The 20,544-nt window shown below is 51.8% G+C and overlaps 1 protein-coding gene across 1 annotated transcript in view; it reads left to right on the top strand.

The window, feature by feature from the left end:
- Positions 1-3,963: 3,963 nt before the first annotated feature.
- The window catches only part of GRID2IP (Grid2 interacting protein), a 58,114-nt gene continuing 41,533 nt past the window's right edge, over positions 3,964-20,544 (top strand). Inside the window, exons 1-2 of the mRNA XM_031665621.1 lie at positions 3,964-4,639; positions 15,851-16,005. Coding sequence (XP_031521481.1) covers positions 4,211-4,639; positions 15,851-16,005 — 584 coding nt within the window. The 5' untranslated portion in view covers positions 3,964-4,210. The remainder of the gene's footprint in view (positions 4,640-15,850; positions 16,006-20,544) is intronic.

Below are 20,544 nucleotides of genomic sequence, written 5' to 3'. Positions count from 1 at the left end.
TTTCATATGAGACCTCTTCTTGTTTCCTCTTTACTTAGAGATTTCTAGCACTGAGTATCCCGCTAGTTGCAAGTGATTGGAACTGAACTCTAAACAGCCTTAAATTTTAAAAAAATTATTTATTTACTTATCCATTTGTTTGTTTATTTTTTTTTTTTTTATTTTTTTTTTTTTTGAGACGGAGTCTGGCTCTGTCACCCGGGCTGGAGTGCAGTGGCCAGATCTCAGCTCACTGCAAGCTCCGCCTCCCGGGTTCCCGCCATTCTCCTGCCTCAGCCTCCCGAGTAGCTGGGACTACAGGCGCCCGCCGCCTCGCCCGGCTAGTTTTTTGTATTTTTTTAGTAGAGACGGGGTTTCACCGTGTTCGCCAGGATGGTCTCGATCTCCTGACCTCGTGATCCGCCCGTCTCGGCCTCCCAAAGTGCTGGGATTACAGGCTTGAGCCACCGCGCCCGGCCTTGTTTGTTTATTTTTGAGACAGGGTCTCACTCTACTGCCCAGGCTGGAGTGAGGTGGCACCATCATGGCTCACTGCAGCCTCCACCCCCATGGGCTCAACTGATCCTCACACCTCAGCCTCCCAAGTAGCTGAAACTACAGGCACGTGCCACATGCCTGGCTACATTTTTGTGTTTTTTGGAAAGAGATGGTGTCTTGTTATGTGGCCCCAGGCTGATCTCCAACTCCTGAGGTCAAGCAATCTACCCACCTCAGCCTCCCAAAGTGCTGGATTACAGGCATAAGCCACCGTGCCTGGTCAATTTTTTTTTTTTTTTTTTTGAGATGGAGTCTCGCTGTGTGGCCCGGGCTGGAGTGCAGTGGCCAGATCTCAGCTCACTGCAAGCTCCACCTCCCGGGTTCACGCCATTCTCCTGCCTCAGCCTCCCGAGTAGCTGGGACTACAGGCGCCGCCACCTCGCCCGGCTAGTTTTTTGTTTTTAGTAGAGACGGGGTTTCACCGTGTCAGCCAGGATGGTCTCGATCTCCTGACCTCGTGATCCGCCCGTCTCAGCCTCCCAAAGTGCTGGGATTACAGGCTTGAGCCACCGCGCCCGGCCGCCTGGTCAATTTTTATTTCTTTTTAGAGGCAGGGTCTTGCTCTGTCATCCAGGCTGCAGTACAGTGATGTGATCGTAGCTCACTGCAGCCTCAGACTCCTGGGTTCAGGTAATTCTCCCACCTCAGCCTCTGGAGTAGCTAGGACTGCAGGTGTGTACCACCATGCTCTGCTAATTTTTTTTTAAAGACGGGCTCTGGTTTATGCCTCTAATCCCAGCACTTTCAGAGGCTGAGGTGGGTGAATCACCTGAGGCCAGGAGTTTGAGAACAGCCTGGCCAACATGGTGAAACCCCATCTCTACAAAAAAAAAAAAAAAAAACATACAAAAATTAACCATGTGTGGTGGTGTGCACCTGCAGTTCCAGGTACTCGGGAGGCTGAGGCAGGAGAATCACTTGAACCCAGGAAGCAGAGGTTGCAGTGAGCTAAGATCGAGCCATTGCACTCCAGTGTGGTGACAGAGTGAAACTCCGTCTCGGAAAAAAAAAGAAAAAAAAAAAAAAGACAGGGTCTTGCGCTGTTGTCCAGGCTGCCTTGAACTCCTGGGCTCAAGTGATCCTCCTGTCTCGGTCTTCCAAAGCACTGAGATTACAGGCATGAGCCACCTCATCCAGCCAAACAGGCTTTAAAAAACAACAACCAAAAAGAGGAATGTAGGAGCCTGTGTTACTGAGAAGTCCTTTTGTCAAATGTAAGTTGGGTGCATTTCAGGCACAGCTGGATCCAGGAGTTCGGATGATGTCGTAAGAACTGATCCGCCACATGGTGGCAACATGGCTGCCAGCAGCCCTAAACCTTCGATGTCCATACAGCTAACAGACCCACAGAAAGATGGTTCTCTCTCAGGATCAACGTATCAACTCTGCAGGGGCTCTGAAAAGCCCTCTGTGGGACACAGAGGACAACAGCTGAGATACAGTGATTGGCCAGCCTGGTCAATGCCCACCCCTGCCACCAGGGCCAGTACATAAATGTTTCTTCCCCAAATCCCAGGGTATAGGAAAGAGGACATCAACCCACTCCACCTCCTACAATACGAGTGAGGGGAAGCCAGGGAGGGCATTCTCAAGTCAGGCAGGAGACGTCTGGACAGAGGTTTGAAGGTTTGCCTGAGGTGTGTGGGGAGCCTCTGTGGAGAGAGCCTTGGATGGGGGCCTGAGGGCAACCTGGCTCTGCCATTCCCCAGCTGTGTGACCTTGAGTTACGGCCCTCTCCTGTCTCAAGGTGCAGACACAGCACATGCTGGGTCTGAGGAGGTTTCTAAATTCTCCCGCAGGCTGGGTGCAGTGGCTCACGCGTGTAATCCCAGCACTTTGGGAAGCTGAAGAAGGAGGATCGCTTGAGCCCAGAAGTTTGAGACCTGTCTGGGCAACAGAGTGAGACCCTATTTCTATAAAACTTTTTAAAAAAATTAGGTGGGCATGGGGGTATGTGCCTGCGGTACCAGCCACTCGGGAGGCTGAGGCAGGAGGATGACTTCAGCTTGGAAGGTCGAGTCTGCAGTGAGATATAATGACGTTTCTGCATTCCAGACTGGGCGACAGAGTGAGACTCTGCCTCTAAAAAATAAAGCAAAATAAAATAAAGCCCCAGAGGCTGGGCGCTGTGGCTCACACCTGTAATCACAGCAATTTGGGAGGCCGAGGCAGGTGGATCACCTGAGGTCAGGAGTTGGAGACCAGCCTGGCCAATCTGGTGAAACCCTGTCTCTACTAAAAATACAAAAAGTAGCTGGGCGTGGTGGTGGGCACCTGTAATCCCAGCTACTCCAGAGGCTGAGGCAGGAGAATCGTTTGAACCCGGGAGTCAGAGGTTGCAGTGAGCCGAGATCACACCACTACACTCCAGCCTGGGCGACAGAACAAGACTCCATCTCAAAAATAAAATAAAATAAAATAAAGTCCCAGAGATATGAATGGTCTCTGGGAGACCATTCTGCTCCAACATTCTGGGCTTCAGGAAGTGTGTGATTCATGCCAGATACTGAAAGGGAATTTTGGTAGATGGAGAGGGGTAGGAAGAGGGATTAAGGTGTAGGAAATGAGGAGGGCCCATGGAAGCCAAGTATATTCTGTAAGATAGTAAAACAGATCTGTGGAAGCAGGCGGGGCCCATGGAAAAGGGTGTGGCCACATTAGTTAAAATCCAAGGCCCCAGGCCGGGTGCGGTGGCTCACGCCTGTAATCCCAGCACTTTGGGAGGCCGAGAGGGGCGGATCACGAGGTCAGGAGATGGAGACCATCCTGGCTAACACAGTGAAACCCCGTCTCTACTAAAAAAAAAAAAATACAAAAAATTAGCTGGGCATGGTGACAGGGGCCTGTAGTCCCAGCTATCAGGAGGCTGAGGCAGAAGAATGGCGTGAACCCAGGAGGCGGAGCTTGCAGTGAGCAGAGACGGTGTGCCACTGCACTCCAGCCTCCGCGACAGAGGGAGACTCCATCTCAAAAAAAAAAAAAAAAAATTCCCAGGCACTCAAAAGAAAACTTTAAGGAAGGGTCACTTTTCTTTTACACCTCCTCCCCAATTTTGTTTTTAGTTTAAAAAAAAAAAAAAATAGGCCAGGCATGATGGCTCATGTCTATAATCCTAGCATTTTGAGAGGCCAAGGCAGACGAATCACCTGAGGCCGGGAGTTCAAGACCAGCCTGGGTAACATGGTGAAACACTGTCTCTACAAAAAATACAAAATTTAGGCAAGCCTGGCATGGTGGCTCACGCCTGTAATCCCAACACTTTGGGAAGCCAAGGCAGGCAGATCACCTAAGGTCAGGAGTTCGAGACTAGCCTGACCAATATGGAAAGACACTATCTCTACTAAAAATACAAAATTAGCCAGGCATGGTGGTGCATGCCTGTAATCCCAGCTACTTGGAAGGCTGAGGCAGGAGAAATGCTTGAACCCAGGAGGCAGAGGTTGTGGTGAGCAAGATCACGCCATTGCACTCCAGCCTGGGCAACAAGAGCGAAACTCCATCTCAGAAAAAAAGAACAGACAGATGGAAGGGAACTGAGACAAAGACAGAGTCAGAGGGAGGAGGCAGAGATAAGTAGAGGCCTTCAGTGGCCCACGCCCTGGGCCTTTGAGTGGCTTTGGAGCCACGGACAGGGCTGCAAGGAAATCCATGTTCTGTCTCCAGTTGCAGGTGCATGGCCACCGCTGCCATGCCGGCCACCAACCAGGGCTGGCCGGAGGACTTTGGCTTCCGGCTAGGTGGCTCCGGCCCCTGCTTCGTCCTGGAGGTGGCCGAGGGAAGCAGCGCGCATGCCGGAGGACTGCGGCCAGGGGACCAGATCCTGGAGGTGGAGGGGCTGGCGGTGGGTGGTCTGAGCCGCGAGCGCCTCGTGCGCCTGGCACGGCGCTGCCCACGTGTGCCGCCCAGCCTGGGTGTGCTCCCAGGTCCCGACGGTGGCCCCGGCCCGGGATCCGGCCCCGCGGCCCCAACCACAGTCTTGCGGGCCCCGCGGTGCGGCCGCGGCCTAGCTCTGGGCCGTGAGCTGCTTCGCTTGGCTGGCCGCAAGCGCCCGGAAGCGGTGCACCGAGAGCGCAGGCGCAAGGCCCAGGAGTTCAGCCGCAAGGTAGGGCGCTGGGGGAAGGAGGAGCTGGAGAGACCTGGAGCGAGACGGACGTGGGAGCGGGGAAAAGGGGCGCTGGGGGGAGGGGCTCATAATGTGGGCGGGGAGTGGGCGGGTGCCGCTCCCCTAGGGCCAAAGGTAAGGAAACTTAAGGGGTCAGATTTAAGAGAAATGTGGAAGTGCTCAACTTCAAAACCTTGCATCTAATTTTGCTTTTTTTTTTGAGACAAGAGTCTCACTGTCGCCCAGGCTGGAGTGCAGTGGAGAGATCTTGGCTCACTACAACCTCTGCCTCCCCAGTTCAAGTGATTCTCCTGCTTCATTCTTCAAGTAGCTGAGATTACAGGCGTTTGCCACCACACCCAGCTAATTTTTTGTTGTTGTTGTTGTTTCACCATGTTGGTCAGTCTGGTCTCAAACTCCTGACCTCAAGTGATCTGCCTGCCTCGGCCTCCCAAAGTGCTGGGATTACAGGCATGAGCCATTGCGCCCGGCCTAATTTTGCAATTTTTATTCACTTGTTTTTTTTTTTTTTTTTTTATTAACGTACTATAGGTGTAAAGTGCATTAAGTGTACAGCTCAATAAATTTTCCATATGCATACACCCTTGAATAACCACCCTCGTAATCAATATATAAAATAATAGGATATAGATAAAAATATAATGTGGACTATAGAATAATTGACACCAGAAGGTTCCCACGTGCCCCTTTCCCTGTCTATCCACTCCATTAAAACTTAACTGCAGGCCAGGTGCTAGGTGTAATCCTAGCATTTTAGGAGGCCAAGGTGGGAGGATCACTTGAGACCCTGAGTTCAAGGCCAGCCTGGGCAACATAATGAGACACCATCTCTACAAAAAAAAATCAAAACCTAGCTGGGCATGGTGGTGCGTGCCTTATAGTCCCAGCTACTCAGGAGGCTGAGGCAGGAAGATCACTTGAGCCTGGGAGTTTGAGGCTGCAGTGAGCTATGATTGCACCACTGCATTCCAGCCTGGGTGACAGAGTGAGACCCCGTCTCTAAAATGAAAAAATAAAATAAAAAGAGCCACAGATATCGCTTCTTGGCCCTTCATCTAAGATCAAATGTAAAAGAGCCAGTGGGGTGAGGTGGCTCACGCTTGTAATCCCAGCACTTTGGGAGGCCGAGGAGGGCTGATGACTTGAGCTCAGGAGTTTGAGACCAGCCTGGGCAGTGTAGTGAAATCCCATCTCTATAAAAATATATATATATATGTATATATGTATAAAAGCAGTCAAGTGTGGTGGCTCACGCCTGTAGTCCCAGCTACTCAAGGGGGTTGAGGTGGGAGGATTAATTGAGCTTGGGAGGCAGAGGTTGCAGTGAGCTGAGATCAAGCTACTGCACTGCAGCCAGGGTGACAGAGTGAGACTCCGTTCCCCCCAACCAAAAAAAAGTGTAAAAGAGTCACACCTGTTCTAAGCCCCCACAAAACCAGGATTAGGCCTGCCCTTGCACAGCGGCCTCTCTGGCTTGTTGGCTGCAGGAGGCCCTAGTTTGGGTTCACTTCCAAAGGCATTTCCTCTTGACTTTGGCAGAAACCAGGCTGTGATAGGTTGCAGGTGGAATATTAGAGTGGCCCTGAAGATTAAGAATCAGGAGCTTGGAATGGATCAGACCTCCAGCCACAAGAAGAACCCAAGACCTGGCCGGGCGCGGTGGCTCAAGCCTGTAATCCCAGCACTTTGGGAGGCCGAGACGGGCGGATCACGAGGTCAGGAGATCGAGACCATCCTGGCTAACACGGTGAAACCCCGTCTCTACTAAAAAATACAAAAACTAGCCGGGTGAGGTGGCGGGCGCCTGTAGTCCCAGCTACTCGGGAGGCTGAGGCCGGAGAATGGCGGGAACCCGGGGGGCGGAGCTTGTAATGAGCCGAGATTGGGCCACTGCACTCCAGCCTGGGCGACAGAGCGAGACTCCGTCTCAAAAAATGGAAAGAGGGAGGATGGAGTTGGTCTCAGGCCTGAATTTCAAGCAACCCCTGATTTGCAGGAACCTGCCATTTGCTGGACAGATCCAGGCAATTCCAAGAAACCTGGGATGTGACACGGTTATAAAAGAAGAAACTGAGTAGTATGGTCACATCTACCCCAGGCCACCGACAAGGTCCCCGTACAGCAACCTCCCACACCACTCGCCTTCACTCCTGTCCTCCAGGGCTTTCAGATGGGATCCCAAGGCCTTTATTTCACTAATACTTGAATGGAACCAAAAGTGAGCCTGTGTGCGACTAGGAAATAGTCCGGAGCCACAACACTCGGTCCCTACCCCTGCCTGGGTTTCGGGCCCCTGTGGACGTGAAGCCTGGAAACTCAGTATTTGCTTGGCGGCTGGGACACTTGAGCTCATAGACTTTTTTTTTTTCTTTTTTGAAACAGAGTCTCGTTCTGTCACCCAGGCTGGAGTGCAGTGGCGCAATCTCGGCTCACTGCAACCTCCACCTCCCGAGTTCAAGTGATTCTCCTGCCTCAGCCTCCCGAGTAGCTGGGATTACACGTGTGGGCAACCAGGCCCAGCTAATTTTTTTTTTTTTTTTTTTTGTATTCTTAGTAGAGATGGGGTTTCACCATATTGGCCAGGCTGGTCTTCAACTCCTGACCTCGTGATCCACCTGCTGCGGCCTCCCAAAGTGCTGGGATTACAAGTGTGAGCCACCACTCCGGCTGACTTTTTTTACATTATTTTCATTTTTAATTTTTGTAGGTACCTAGTAGGTGTATATATTTATGGGGTATCTGAGATATTTTGATACAGGCATGCAATGTGAAATAAGCATGTCATGAACAATGGGGTACCCATCCCCTCAAGCATTTATCCTTTGAGTTATAAGCAATCCATCTACACTCTTTAAGTTTGTATTTATTTTTTTTGGAGACGGATTCTCACTCTGTTACCCAGACTGGAGTACAGTGGTGCAATCTCAGCTCACTGCAACCTCTGCCTCCCGGGTTTAAGCAATTCTCCTGCCTCAACCTCCCAAGGAGCTGGGATTACAGGAGCCCACCACCATGCCTGGCTAATTTTTGTATTTACAGTAGAGACGCGGTTTCACTATGTATGTTGTCCAGGCTGGTCTCGAACTCCTGACCTCAGGAGATCTGCCTACCTCGGCCTCCCAAAAGTGCTGGAATTATAGGCATGAACTACTGTGCCTGGCCTAAGTTATTTTAAAATGTACAATTAAGTTATTATTGACTATAGTCACCCTGTTGTGTTATCAAGCTCACAGACTTTTCCTCCACAGAAGGGAATCTGCTCAGTTCTGCCCCAGCAACACTTGGCCGTCAGGTTTGGGAGGTCAGGGAGCCTGGAAACTCTGTTGGAGTTTGACTATTGCAGAAATGCCTCCCAGCCCACTGCCCAGGCATCAGGTCCCCACCCACTCTGGCCTCCTCCAGTGCCCAAGCTTGGTCCAGTCCTAACCCTTCCAAATTAACCCCCTCAGGAGTGTCTCCTCTATCATGTATCCTAGCCTGATCCCTCGAATGGGCTTTTCTGACCCTGAGCAGACCAGCCTCTGTGGCCAGGTACACACACTTATATACACACAGGACTCAACTCCAGCTTCCCTCCATCACCAATGTCCAGATCTTCCAAAGCTGTGACTTTCTTCCTGTACCCACAACAGGCTCTGCTGCTATAACAAACAAACTCAATATTTTTTGTTGTTGTTGTTGTTGAGACAGGGTCTAGCTCTGTTGCCCAGGTTGGAGTGCAGTGGTGCAATCATAGCTCACTACAGCCTCCAACTCCTGGGCTCAAGTGATCCTCCTGCCTCAGCCTCTCTAGTAGCTGGGACCACAGGTATGCACCACCACACCTGGCTGATTTAAAAAAAAAAAAGATTGGAGAGATGAGGTCTTGCTATGTTGCCCAGGCTAGTCTCAAACTCCTGGCCTCAAGCAGTTCTCCTGCCTCAGCCTCCCAAAGTGCTGGAATTATAGGTATGAGCCACTATGCCTGATCCAAAATCAACATCTCAGTGCCTTTGCACTACAGAAGTTTACTTTTCAACCACAGAGTCCACTAGGGGGTCAGGAGACCTTCTAGGGTGGCTTGATGTCCAAATGAGGTTTCAGTATTTCAGACTCCTCCATCTCGATGTGAAGCTTCAGGGTTCCCTATGGAAGAGGAAGAGAGCATGGAAAATTGTGCATCTGCTGTTAGGACAGCACCTGTCCTCAGTGCTCATTGGTCAGAACTGGTCACACTGCTGTTCCCTAAGGATGCTGGGAAATGTAGTCTAATGTGTGTCCAGAAAAGAGGAAAGACCTAGAAATATTGGTGAGTGTAAGTAATGCCTGCTACAATCCCGGATCACCTGCCATGGAACCAAAGGTCTATCCCAGACCCCATCTAATCCCTGCAGCATTGGAAGGGGGCACGTTCAGAGCCCCAAACAGGGCAGGATGCGAAAAAAGACCTGCCTAAGAGCAGGGCTGGGCAGCACCCCGCTGAGGGTAGAATGTGACAGGCTGTCCAGGCCACTTGCAGTGTGTTTTCAGGCAAGGAGGAACAAGGGAGTGGAGGATTTCGGTTAGGGCTTGCTTGGCACCCACAAAAGCTGAGAGTGAATCTCCAAAAATGACTGCCTCGGGAAGATGAAGGGCCTCTGTGGAGCCCAGTTGGTTTTCTTTCTATCTTTTTTTTTTTTTTCGAGACAGAGTTTCACTCTTGTTGCCCAGGCTGGAGTGCAATGGCGTGATCTCGGCTCACTGCAACCTCCACCTCCTGGGTTCAAGCAATTCTCCTGCCTCAGCCTCCCAAGTAGCAGGGATCACTCTTGTTGCCCAGGCTGGAGTGCAATGGCGTGATCTCGGCTCACTGCAACCTCCACGCTCCTGGCTAATTTTCTATTTTTTTAAGTAGAGACCGGCCAGGCTTGGTGGCTTGGCTGGGCACAGTGGCTCACACCTATAATCCCAGCATTTTGGGAGGCCGAGGCAGATGGGTCACCTGAGGTCAGGAGTTCAAGTAGAGATGGGGTTTCACCATGTTGGTCAAGCTGGTCTCAAGCTCCTGACCTCAAGTGATCCGCCTGCCTCTGCCTTCCAAAGTGCTGGGATTACAGGCATGAGACACGGCGCCGGACTGGTTGGTTTTCAATCACCAGCCCTCCAGTTGTCGCCTGCGCTCTCTGCCTGCCCCAGTTTTTCCTCCTTGAAGTGGCTGATATTTAATAGAAAATCCATTAGTGTCCCGTGATGATACCTCATGCTTAGATGTAGGCTGAGAACATCTGGGTAATAACTGACACCGAAACCATACTGTGGCACAGGCCCCAGGAGGGAGGAACTATTTTCTCCTCTTTCTTACATAAAACATCTCTGCAGCCAGCCATGTTCTCCTTTGAATCGAGGTTGCTGCTGACTTTGATTTCCAAACCGGCAACCTTTCTCAGCACGGCGCGTGCACGGGGAGGGGGTGGCTGGTGCTGCCAGCCTGGCCCGCTCACAGGGAGGGAAACAGAGGTGAGCTGGGGGCCTGCAGGAAGTGCAATGCAAGGCTGCTTTTTGGTTCAGTCCCATCCACATTCACCGAGTGCCTAATATGTGCCAGGCCCTGTGCTTGGGGCTGGACAGGCATCACACCTGGGTGGGGGAGACAGGCGGTTCCACAGACTCATGGTGTGTCTGTGCTAGGATTCAGACGTGCACAGAACGCGGCCTCTGACTGGAAACCTTCGAAGCCTCTTGCTACTTCTCCTCCCTTTTGGAATCATCTAGAAAGCAGGTGGATATACAGTTCTGGAGTTCAACAACGAGCTCTGGCCTGAAGATCGAGGTCTGGGAGTCACCGTCTGGGGTTCTGGCCGGAGCAGGGTCGTGCAGAGCCACAAGTGCAAGAGTGAACTGCAGTGGCAAAGGGCAGTGGTACAGCAACAGCACGTATAGACGGCTCTGGACTAGAAAAGGGAGGAGAATGAGCAGCTTTCAGGATCGAAGGAGGATTGTCTTAAATTTATTTGTTTGTTTGTTTATTTATTTAAAGAGACAGGTCTTGCTCTGTCGCCCAGGCTGGAGCACAGTGGTGTGATCATGGCTCACTGTAGCTTTGATTTCCCAGACCCAAGAGATCCTCCCACCTCAGCCTCCCGAGTAGCTGGGACTACAGGTGTGCACCACCACATCTGGCTAACTTTTTCATTTTTTAGAGACAGGGTCTGGTTATGTTGCCCAGGCTGGTCTCCAACTCCTGGCCTCAAGCGATCCTCTCACCTTGTCCTCCCAAAGCTCTGGGATTATAGGCATGAGCCGCTGTGCCCAGCTTGTTATTTATTTATTTATAGCTTGAGAGAGACTTGAACATTTATATAAGCTGCAGGGAATGGAGAAGTAGAGATACTGAAAACCATGCAGGCCGGTCGCAGTGACTCACGCCTGTAAACCCAGCACATTGGGAGGCTGAGGAGGGTGGATCACCTGAGGTCGGGAGTTCAAGACCAGCCTGGCCAACATGGAGAAACTCTGTCTCTACTAAAAACACAAAACATTAGCTGGGTGTGGTGGCGGGTGCCTGTAATCCAAGCTACTCAGGAGGGTGAGGCAGGAGCATCGCTTGAACCTGGGAAGCAGAGGCTGCAGTGAGCCGAGATCATGCCATTGTGCTCCAGCCTGGGCAACAACAGTGACACTCCATCTCAGAAAAAAAAAGAAAAAGAAAGAAAGAAAGAAAAAGAATACCATGCATTTACCAGTCACTGATCATGGGCCTATGATGTGCAGGACAGGGGAAACAGCCATGAGCAACACAGACAAGGAGCCTGACTTCTCACACCTAACATTACTGCAGGGGAAGAGACAGTAAGCAAGTAGATTAATCAATACACAAGCTATTAAAGATCATGATAGGCCAGGCGCAATGGCTTACACCTGTAATTCCAGTACTTTGGGAGGCTGAGGTGGGCGGATCACCTGAGGTCAGGAGTTCAAGACCAGCCTGGCCAACATGGTGAAACCCCATCTCTACAAAAATTACAAAAATAAGCCAGATGTGGTGGCATTTGCCTGTAATCCCAGCTACCTGGGAGGCTGAGTCAGGAGAACTGCTTGAACTCAGGAGGTGGAGGTTGCAGTGAGCTGAGATCCCGACGCTGCACAGAGCAACAAAGTGAGCAACAGACTGAGACTTTGTCTCAAAAAATAGTAAGCACTGTGGTGTGCACCTGTGATCCTGGCTACTCAGAAGGCGGAGATGGGAGGATCACTTGAACACAGGAGTTCAAGGCCACAGGGAGCTATGATCACACCACTGCACTCCAGCCTGGGCAACAGAGCAAGACCCTGCCTCCAAAAAAGAAAAAATAAAAGATGATGATGAATAAAGTGGAGGCATAAACAGGGTGAAGTGAGAGTGATGGAACCCCCTTTGACAGGGTGGCCAGGAAAGGGTGGCCTGATGAGATGATCTTTGAGCTGAAAGCTGAATGACAAGTAGGTGGCAGGAAGAAAGGGTGAAGACTGGGAATGGTGAGGTGTCTGTGGCCTGGTGGTTTGGCCTCGACTAGGAAAGAGGATTTTTTTTTTTTTTTTTTTTTTTACACAGAGTCTTGCTCTGTCACCCAGGCTGGAGTGCAGTAGCACGATCTTGGCCCACTGCAACTTCCATCTCCCAGGCTCAAGCAATTCTCCTGCCTCAGCCTCCCGAGTAACTGGGATTACAGGCTTTTGCCATCACGCCCAGCTAATTTTTGTATTTGTAGTAGAGATGGGGGTATCACCATGTTGGCCAGGTTGGCCTCGAACTCCTAACCTCAGATGATCTGCCCACCTCTGCCTCCAAAAGTGCTGGGATGACAGCTGTGACCCACCGCACCCGGCCGGAAGGGGGCCTCTTCAGCCTCTGAGAGCAGAAGATGGAAGGGAAGGTTGTAGAGTCTGTTGAGAAGTTTGTAGGTGGATGAGGGTGAGAAAGGTGGGGCCTGACAGCCCCAGTTCAGGCTGAAGTTGCACCCACAAGTCCTCAAGAGAGGGAGATGTGAACGACTCATGGACTCACTCAGTCGCCCAGCCTTGCTTCAGCGTCAGCTCCAGCTGTCAGTGCTCAGAGACAACCAGACCCTCAGCCAACAAGGGAGGGGTCTCATGGAGTATGTGCTTTCAGTTGCTAAATTGTATGACGTGTGGGCAATCCGACGATTTTTTTTTTTTTTGAGACGGAGTCTCGCTCTGTCACCCAGGCTGGAGTGCAGTGGCCGGATCTCAGCTCACTGCAAGCTCCGCCTCCCGGGTTTACGCCATTCTCCTGCCTCAGCCTCAGTAACTGGGACTACAGAAGCCACGCCATGCCCGGCTAATTTTTGTATTTTTAGTAGAGACAGGGTCTCCCGTGTTAGTCAGGATTGGTCTCTATCGACCTTGTGATCCGCCCGCCTCGGCCTCCCAAAGTGCTGGGATTACAGGCATGAGCCACCACGCCCGGCGATTCGACGATTTTTAATACGTTCACAGAATTGTAACACCCATCACTACCATTCATTTTCAAACAATTTGATCACTCTAACAAGAAATTTGCACTCCTTAGCCATCACTCCCTGTTTCATGGTTTTATTTTCGTATTTATTTATTGAAATGGGGTCTTGATCTGTTGCCCAGACTGTAGAGTGCAGTGGCACAATCTTGGCTCACTGCAGCCTCAACTTCCTGAGGTCAAGCGATCTTCTCACTTCAGCCTCCCAAGTAGCTGAGACTACAGGCGTGCATCACCATGCCTGGCTAATTAAAACAAACAAACAAACAAAAAATGTTTGTAGAAATGGAGTCATGCTATGTTGCCCAGGATGGTCTTGAATTCCTGGCCTCAAACAATCCTCCTGCCTCGGTCTCCCTAAGCACTGGGATTACAGGTGTAAGCCACTGCCCCTGGCCCTGCCAGGATCTTGCCTTCCACCTACTTTGGGATTTTCTTTCTTTCTTTTTTTTTTTTTTTTTGAGACGGAGTCTTTGCTCTTGTTGCCCAGGCTGGAGTGCAATGGCAAGATCTCGGCTTACTGCAACCTCCGACTCCTGGGTTCAAGCAATTCTCTTGCCTCAGCCTCCCGAGTAGCTGGGATGAATAAAAGCACCCACCACCACGCCTGGCTAATTTTTGTATTTTTAGTAGTGATGAGGTTTCACCACGTTGGCCAGGCTGGTCTCGAACACCTCACCTCAAGTGATCTGCCCGCCTCCCAAAGTGCTGGGATTACAGTTGTGAACCACCACGCCCGGCTGAGATTTTCCTCTTTGGTTTTGGCCTGGATAGCCAAGAAACTACAAATATCTCCCACATGGATGTACTGCAATTATTTAGCTCCTACTGTCAGATGTTTATATTGCTGCCAACGTCTCAGTGTTAGAAATAATACACAGGTGAACCACTCACTCATACATCATCGTGCATGTGTCTTGCCAGGATGTATCTAAGATAAATTCCTAGATGTGTGATCACTGGGTAAAAGGATGGGCTTTGGACACACTTAACAACCTGCCTTCCAGAAACATGACCCTTTGCACGCTTGTTTCCAACATGACCACTTGCACCCTTGTTTCCAACGTGCCCATTTGCACGCTCATTTCCAGTGTGTCCATTTGCACACTCATTTCCAATGGCCACACAGATATGCCTTGATTAGTATCAACTGGTTTGGGACAAAGACAAAGAAATAAAAGTTTGGAGAGAGAACTGGGGGAGTCAAAATTCAGGGCTAAGCTAATGTGCCAGGACTTTTTTTGTGGAGCCAGAATGTTCTCTGTGGGATCTCTCAGCTCACAGTATGGAAGGGAGTGTAGTATTATAATAATAGTAACTAGCAATTACTGAGTGCCTGGCATGGTTTTAAGCTTTTATATTCATTCCTTTGATCTTTACAATATTTATTAGAACAGCTCTCCTTGGGTTTGAATCCCGACCTTTCACTTTCGTCCCATGACGCCGTCACCTCTACCAGCCTCAGTTTCCTTACATGGAAAATGAAGATGCTGGCCAAGAGAGGTGGCTCACGCCTGTAATCCCAGCACCTTGGGAGGCCATGGTGGAAGGATCACTTGAACCCAGAATTTGAGATCAGCCTGGGCAATATAGTAAGACTCCATCTCTACAGAAAAAAAATTTTTTTTTTAATTAGCCAGGTCTCTTTAAGTAGATGAGGGATTATAAAAAAACAAAGTAGCCAAGCATGTAGGCACACACTTGTGGTCCCAGCTATTCGGGAGGCTAAGGAGGGAGGATCACTTGAGCCCAGGAGGTCGAAGCTGCAGTAAGTTATAATCACACCACTGCACTCCAGCCTAGACAACAGAGTGAGATGATGCCTACAAAAAATTAAACTAAAATAGATTGGCTGGGTGCGGTGGTTGACACGTGTAATCCCAGCACTTTGGGAGTCCAAGGTGGGTAGGTCACCTGAGGTCAGGAGTTTGAGACCAGCCTGGCCAACATGGTAAAACCCCGTCTCTACTAAATACAAAAAATTAGCCAGGTGTGGTTGCAGGCACCTGTAATCCCAGCTACTTTAGAGGCTAAGGCAGGAGAATCTCTTGAATTTGGGAGGCAGAGGTTGCAGTGGGCGGAGATTGAGCCATTGCACCCCAGCCTGGGTGACAGGGTGAGACTCTGTCACAAAAATGAATGAATGAATAAATAAATATACATAAAAAATTAAATAAATAAAATGAAGATACTAACCATGTGACCAGGCCCACTTCGCAGGGCAGATATGAGTATATGAGGTTAGAAATGGCATGATATTGCTGGCTGTGGTGGCTCACATCTGTAATCCCAGCACTTTGGGAGGCCAAGGCTGGTGTAACCCCATGAGTTCAGGAGTTTGAGACCAGCATGACCAACATGGAGAAATCCTGTCTCTACTAAAATTACAAAATTAGCTGGGCATGGTGGTGCATGCCTATTATCCCAGCTACTCAGGAGGCTGAGGCAGGAGAATCACTTGAACCCAGGAGGCGGAGGTTGCAGTGAGCCAAGATTGCACCACTGCACTCCAGCCTGGACAGAGTGAGACTCTGTCTCAAAAAAAGAAAAAAAAAGAAAAAAAAAGAAGTGGCATGATGTGGGCATAGCACTCAGGTGGTATGCCCATGTCAGCCATCCCGTGGAGGTAAACTGAGGGAGGAAAGGAAAGAGGAGAGCAGTTCTCCAGGGTTCCACTCTGGATCCCTTTTGGTCATTCACAGGACCCCTCCTTGCAGGTGGATGAAATCTTGGAGGACCAGCCGACTGCCAAGGAGCAGGTGTTTGCCGCGCTGAAGCAGTTTGCAGCTGAGCAGCGGGTGGATGACCTGGTGTGGGCTCTTACCCTGGCGCTGCCCCGAGAGGCCTGCGGGCCACTCCTGGACAACCTCAGGTACTGCAGGCAGGGGGCAGGATAGACAGGCAGGGTGGGTCTCAATTAGGGCCGTCATTCCCCCACAGCCAACCCAAGCACCCCTTCCAGCCCAGGTGGGAGATGGTAGATGGTAGCCTGTTCTCGAACTGCATGGCAACATACCTGCAACCCCCAAACAAGGGTAGGCCAATGACCCTGAGAAGGCAGCTGTTGGCTCTGCCAGATGCCAGGGTACCACTTTGAGTGATGAGAGAAGGGCTGGGACAGACCTCAGAAAGGATCCACCTTCTGATCTAAAGTCACCATCTTGGCCAGGCACGGTGACTCCTGCCTGTAATCCATGTGCTTTGGGAGGCTGAGCTGGGAGAACCACTTGAGGCCAGGGGTTGGAGACCAGCCCGCCCAACATAGAAAGACCCCATGTCTATAAGAAATAAAAATTAACTGGGCGTGGTGGCACATGCTTGTAGTCCCAGCTACTTGGGAGGCTAAGGCTGGAGGATTTCTTGAATCCAGGAGGGTGGGGCTGCAGTGAGCTATGATTGCGCCTCTGCACTCCAGCCTGGGTGACAGAGCAAGACACTGTCTCAAAAAAAAAAAAAAAAAAGATCACAGTCTGTCCTGCTCCACCCTAAAACCTAGATTGTAAAACTCTCCAACAGGATACCAGACACTTCCAATTATTTCTTGAGACAGGATAATGGCACAATGTGAGGGCAGGGAACCCCAGGACTGTGCCATGTGGGGCTCCAGTACCCCCCACCAAAGCCACTCTACAAACCGTGTCTGCTCTTGGCCCTTTGATTTCCTTTCTTTCCTTTCTTCTCTCTGTTGCTTTCTTTCTTCGTTTCCTTCTTTTTATTTTTTTTGAGACAGAGTCTCACTCTGTCGTCCAGTCTGGAGTGCAGTGGCGAGATCTCGCCTCACTGCAAGCTCCGCCTCCCGGGTTCACACGATTCTCCTGCCTCAGCCTCCCGAGTAGCTGGGACACAGGCGCCTGCCACCACGCCCCGCTAATTTTTTTTGTATTTTTAGTAGAGACGGAGTTTCACCGTGTTAGCCAGGATGGTCTCGATCTCCTGACCTGGTGATCGACCTGCCTCGGCCTCCCAGAGTGCTGGGATTACAGGCGTGAGTCACCGCACCTGGCTTTCTTTCTTTCCCTTTCTTTCCCTTCCTTTCCCTTCCTTTCCCTTCCCTTTCCCTTCCCTTTCCCTTCCCTTTCCCTTCCCTTCCCTCCTTCCCTCTTTCATCTTCCTTTCTTTTGAGACAGAGTCTCACTCTGTCGCCCAGGCTGGAGTGCAGTGGCGTGATCTCGGCTCACTGCAACCTCCGTCTCCTGGGTTCAAGTAATTCTCCTGCCTCAACCTCGTGAGTAGCTGAGATTACAGGCGCCACCACACCCAGCTAATTTTTGTATTTTTAGTAAAGATGGGGTGTCACCATGTTGGCCAGGCTGGTCTCGAACTCCTGACCTCAAGTGATCCACCCACCTCGGCCTCCCAAAGTGTGTGGATTACAGGCGTGAGCCACCGTACCCAGCCTGATTACTCTTCTTGTTTTGTTTTGTTTTGTTTTGAGACAGGATCTCGCTATGTTGCCCAGGCAGAAGGGCAGTGCCATGATCTTGGCTCACGGTAGCCTCCAACTCCTGGGCTCAAGTGATCCTCCTGCCACAGCCTCCTGAGTAGTTGGGACTTCAGGTGTGCACCACCATGCCCAGTTAATTTTTGTATTTTTTTAGAGATGAGGTTTCACCATGTTGTCCAGGCTGGCCTCAAACTCCTGAGCTCAGTCAATCGCCCACCACGGCCTCCCAAAGTGCTGGCGTTACAGGCATGAGTCAGGTGCCCGGCCCTTTGATGCCTTTTGATGATGATGATGAATGTGTGCCAAGGACCTCAGCAGACCCTAAAGGAACACTCTTTCACTAAGTCACCCAAGAGCTGTTATTAACCCCATTTCCCAGAGACAGCCACACAGCAAATTGGGAGCAGTCACAGGACCGGGGGCAGGGTCAGCGGTGCACTTTCTGCTCTTCCGCTCTGTTTTACTCTAAGCTTTTTTGAATCGGAGTCTCGCTCTGTCACCCAGGCTGGTGTGCAGTGGCATTATCTCAGCTCACTGCAAAGTCTGCCTCCTGGGTTCAAGCGATTCTCCTGCCTCAGCCTCCCAAGTAGCTGGGCACCACCACGCCACCACGCTTGGCTAATTTTTGTATTTTTAGTAAAGATGGGGTCTCCGCCGGGCATGATGGCTCACGCCTGTAATCCTAGCACTTTGGGAGTCTGAGGAGGGCAGAGCATGAGATCAAGAGTTCGAGACTAGCCTGGCCAACATAGTGAAACCCCGTCTCTACTAAAAATACAAAAAATTAGCAGGGTGTGGTGGCAGGCGCCTGTAATCCTAGCTACTCGGGAGGCTGAGGCAGAGGAATCGCTCGAACCTGGGAGGCAGAGGTTGCAGCGAGCTGAGATTGCACCACTGCACTCCAGCCCGGTCGACAGAGTGAGACTCCATCTCAAAAAAAAAAAAAAAGAAAGAAAGATGGGGTCTCACCATGTTTGCCAAGCTGGTCTCGAACTCCTGACCTCAAATGATCCGCCCGCCTCAGCCACCAAAAGTGCTGGGATTGCAGACCTGAACCACTGCGCCTGGCCTGCTCTAAGTTTATTTGTCAGAAGAAAAAAAATCCTGGTAGGTCCTCACCTGGAGGGACCCAGGAATCTCCTGACTCCACCTCCATCCTTGGAGGCCCTCGCTGCCTGCCCAGCTTGGACCAAGCCCCCTCTAGGCTGGACTGCTGTTCTCCCTCCCTGGATCCCGCCGGGGTTCCCTCCTCACCCAGCCTCCCGGGCCTGCGACTGCTCCCCCATCCCTCCCCTCCCCCTTCCCGGACTCAGCCCGCCCCCTCCCCTTGCTGCCATTCACCCCGCAGCCTGCCCCTCCCTCTGGGCCTGGCCAATGTCAGGGACTGGGCTGGCCACCCTCCCCGCCCCCCACCCCACCCCAGCCCCGACGCAGCTCTCTGTTCTGCAGCGGAGCATAGGCGACCACCACCGAAAGAGGCCACCATGAGCTGCCTGGGGTGAGTAAGGGGTGAGCCCCTTGCTAGGAGAATCATAAGAGGGGAAAAAAAGAAAAAAGTTATTTCTAGAGCCGAATTTGCCGCGGAGATGATGCGCTGGCTCTGAGCGCTTCCTGGGGAGCTGATTGACAGGCAGCCCCCCGTCCCGCCCCTCCCCACCAGGGATGGGCCAGCGGGGCGCAGGCGGCCCAGCTGTCCCCCAGGAAGTTGGCTCGCTTGTCTCCAGGCTGCTGGCAGCCGGGCTCGGCTGGAGGGCCTCTCGGTTCTCCTCCTCTCCCCAGAGCGCTGCCGGCGTCTGTTCCTGCCCCTCTCCCGGGCCAGCCCGCCTGCCCCCCGGGACATCCCCAAGCCCGCCTTTCCCAGCCGCTGCTGGTCCCCAAGCCGCCGGCAGCCGCGGCAGCAGGTCGGGCAGGGCGCGGGAGGGGGAACACCCTTGGGTGCGCTCGATTTAGAGCCCGGACAGCGGGAGCCCTGGACACCTGGGGATGCCCGGTCCCCGCAGCCTGAAACGGCAGCCTCTGCTGTAAGCGCCAGGAGAAGTGGGGAGGCTGCTGGAGGAAGGGGCGGCGCCCAGCTGGGCTTTGCAAGGAGAATATTACCCTGGCAGTAGGGCTTCAGCCACCCTCCACCTCTTCAAACCCCCACTTCCCAACAACCCCCTCCCCAGGGCTGGCCTGTCACCCATGGCCCCACAGTGTGCTGGCCTCTAGGGTGGCAGCAATCTCTGGGCAGCCCCATCTGGAGAGAGGTCAGAGGGGGCATGAAGGAGCCACAGACGCAGCTGTGATTCCCACGGTTGGGTGCCAGTTGATGGCTAACTCAGCACAGAGCAACCAGGGCAGGCTTCTTGGAGGAGGCAGCAGGAGGTGGCGGTGCTGTGGCTTAGTGACTGGTGGAGTCTGGTGGTGCCTCCTGTGGATGTGGGAGGACGGTCCCCAAGGAGAGTTCAGATAGGCCAGGTGCTAGCCACAGAGCAGAGGGCAGTGCCACCCTGGCCTATGGCATCCAACAGTCCCCAGCTGTGAACCAACCAACAGGGAGTAGAGGGGACCACAGAGAGCCACCACTTGGGCCCTAGGACCCCACACTGAGGAGAGACAAGGTTTAATTTTTTTAAGAATTTATAAATAGAGACAGGGTCTCACTATCTTGCCCAGGCTGGCCTGGCCTCAAGAGATCCTCCCATCTCAGCCTCCCAAAGTTCTGGGATTACAGGTGTGAGCCACTGTGCCCCACCAAGAGGTAAGATTTAAGTGAGAGGTTGAATAGCCAAAGGGTGGTAGGCAAAAAAATATACACATGTGTATGTGTCAAAGCTCTGCAAGGAGGCCAGGACCCACCCAAATCAGAGAGGTGTGGCCTCACTAAAGGGTGATCCCAGTGGCCAACATGGAAGGCTTAGGGAGAAGTAGAAGGGACCAGTGACACCATGAAGCTGGGCCATCTGGCACACTAGCCACTAGCCACAT

The sequence above is a fragment of the Papio anubis genome, chromosome 4 (genome assembly GCF_008728515.1).
Source record: "Papio anubis isolate 15944 chromosome 4, Panubis1.0, whole genome shotgun sequence".
NCBI lineage: Eukaryota > Metazoa > Chordata > Mammalia > Primates > Cercopithecidae > Papio > Papio anubis.
The sequence above is the reverse complement of the archived record's forward strand: the minus strand, read 5'-3'. Positions and strand labels throughout refer to the sequence as shown.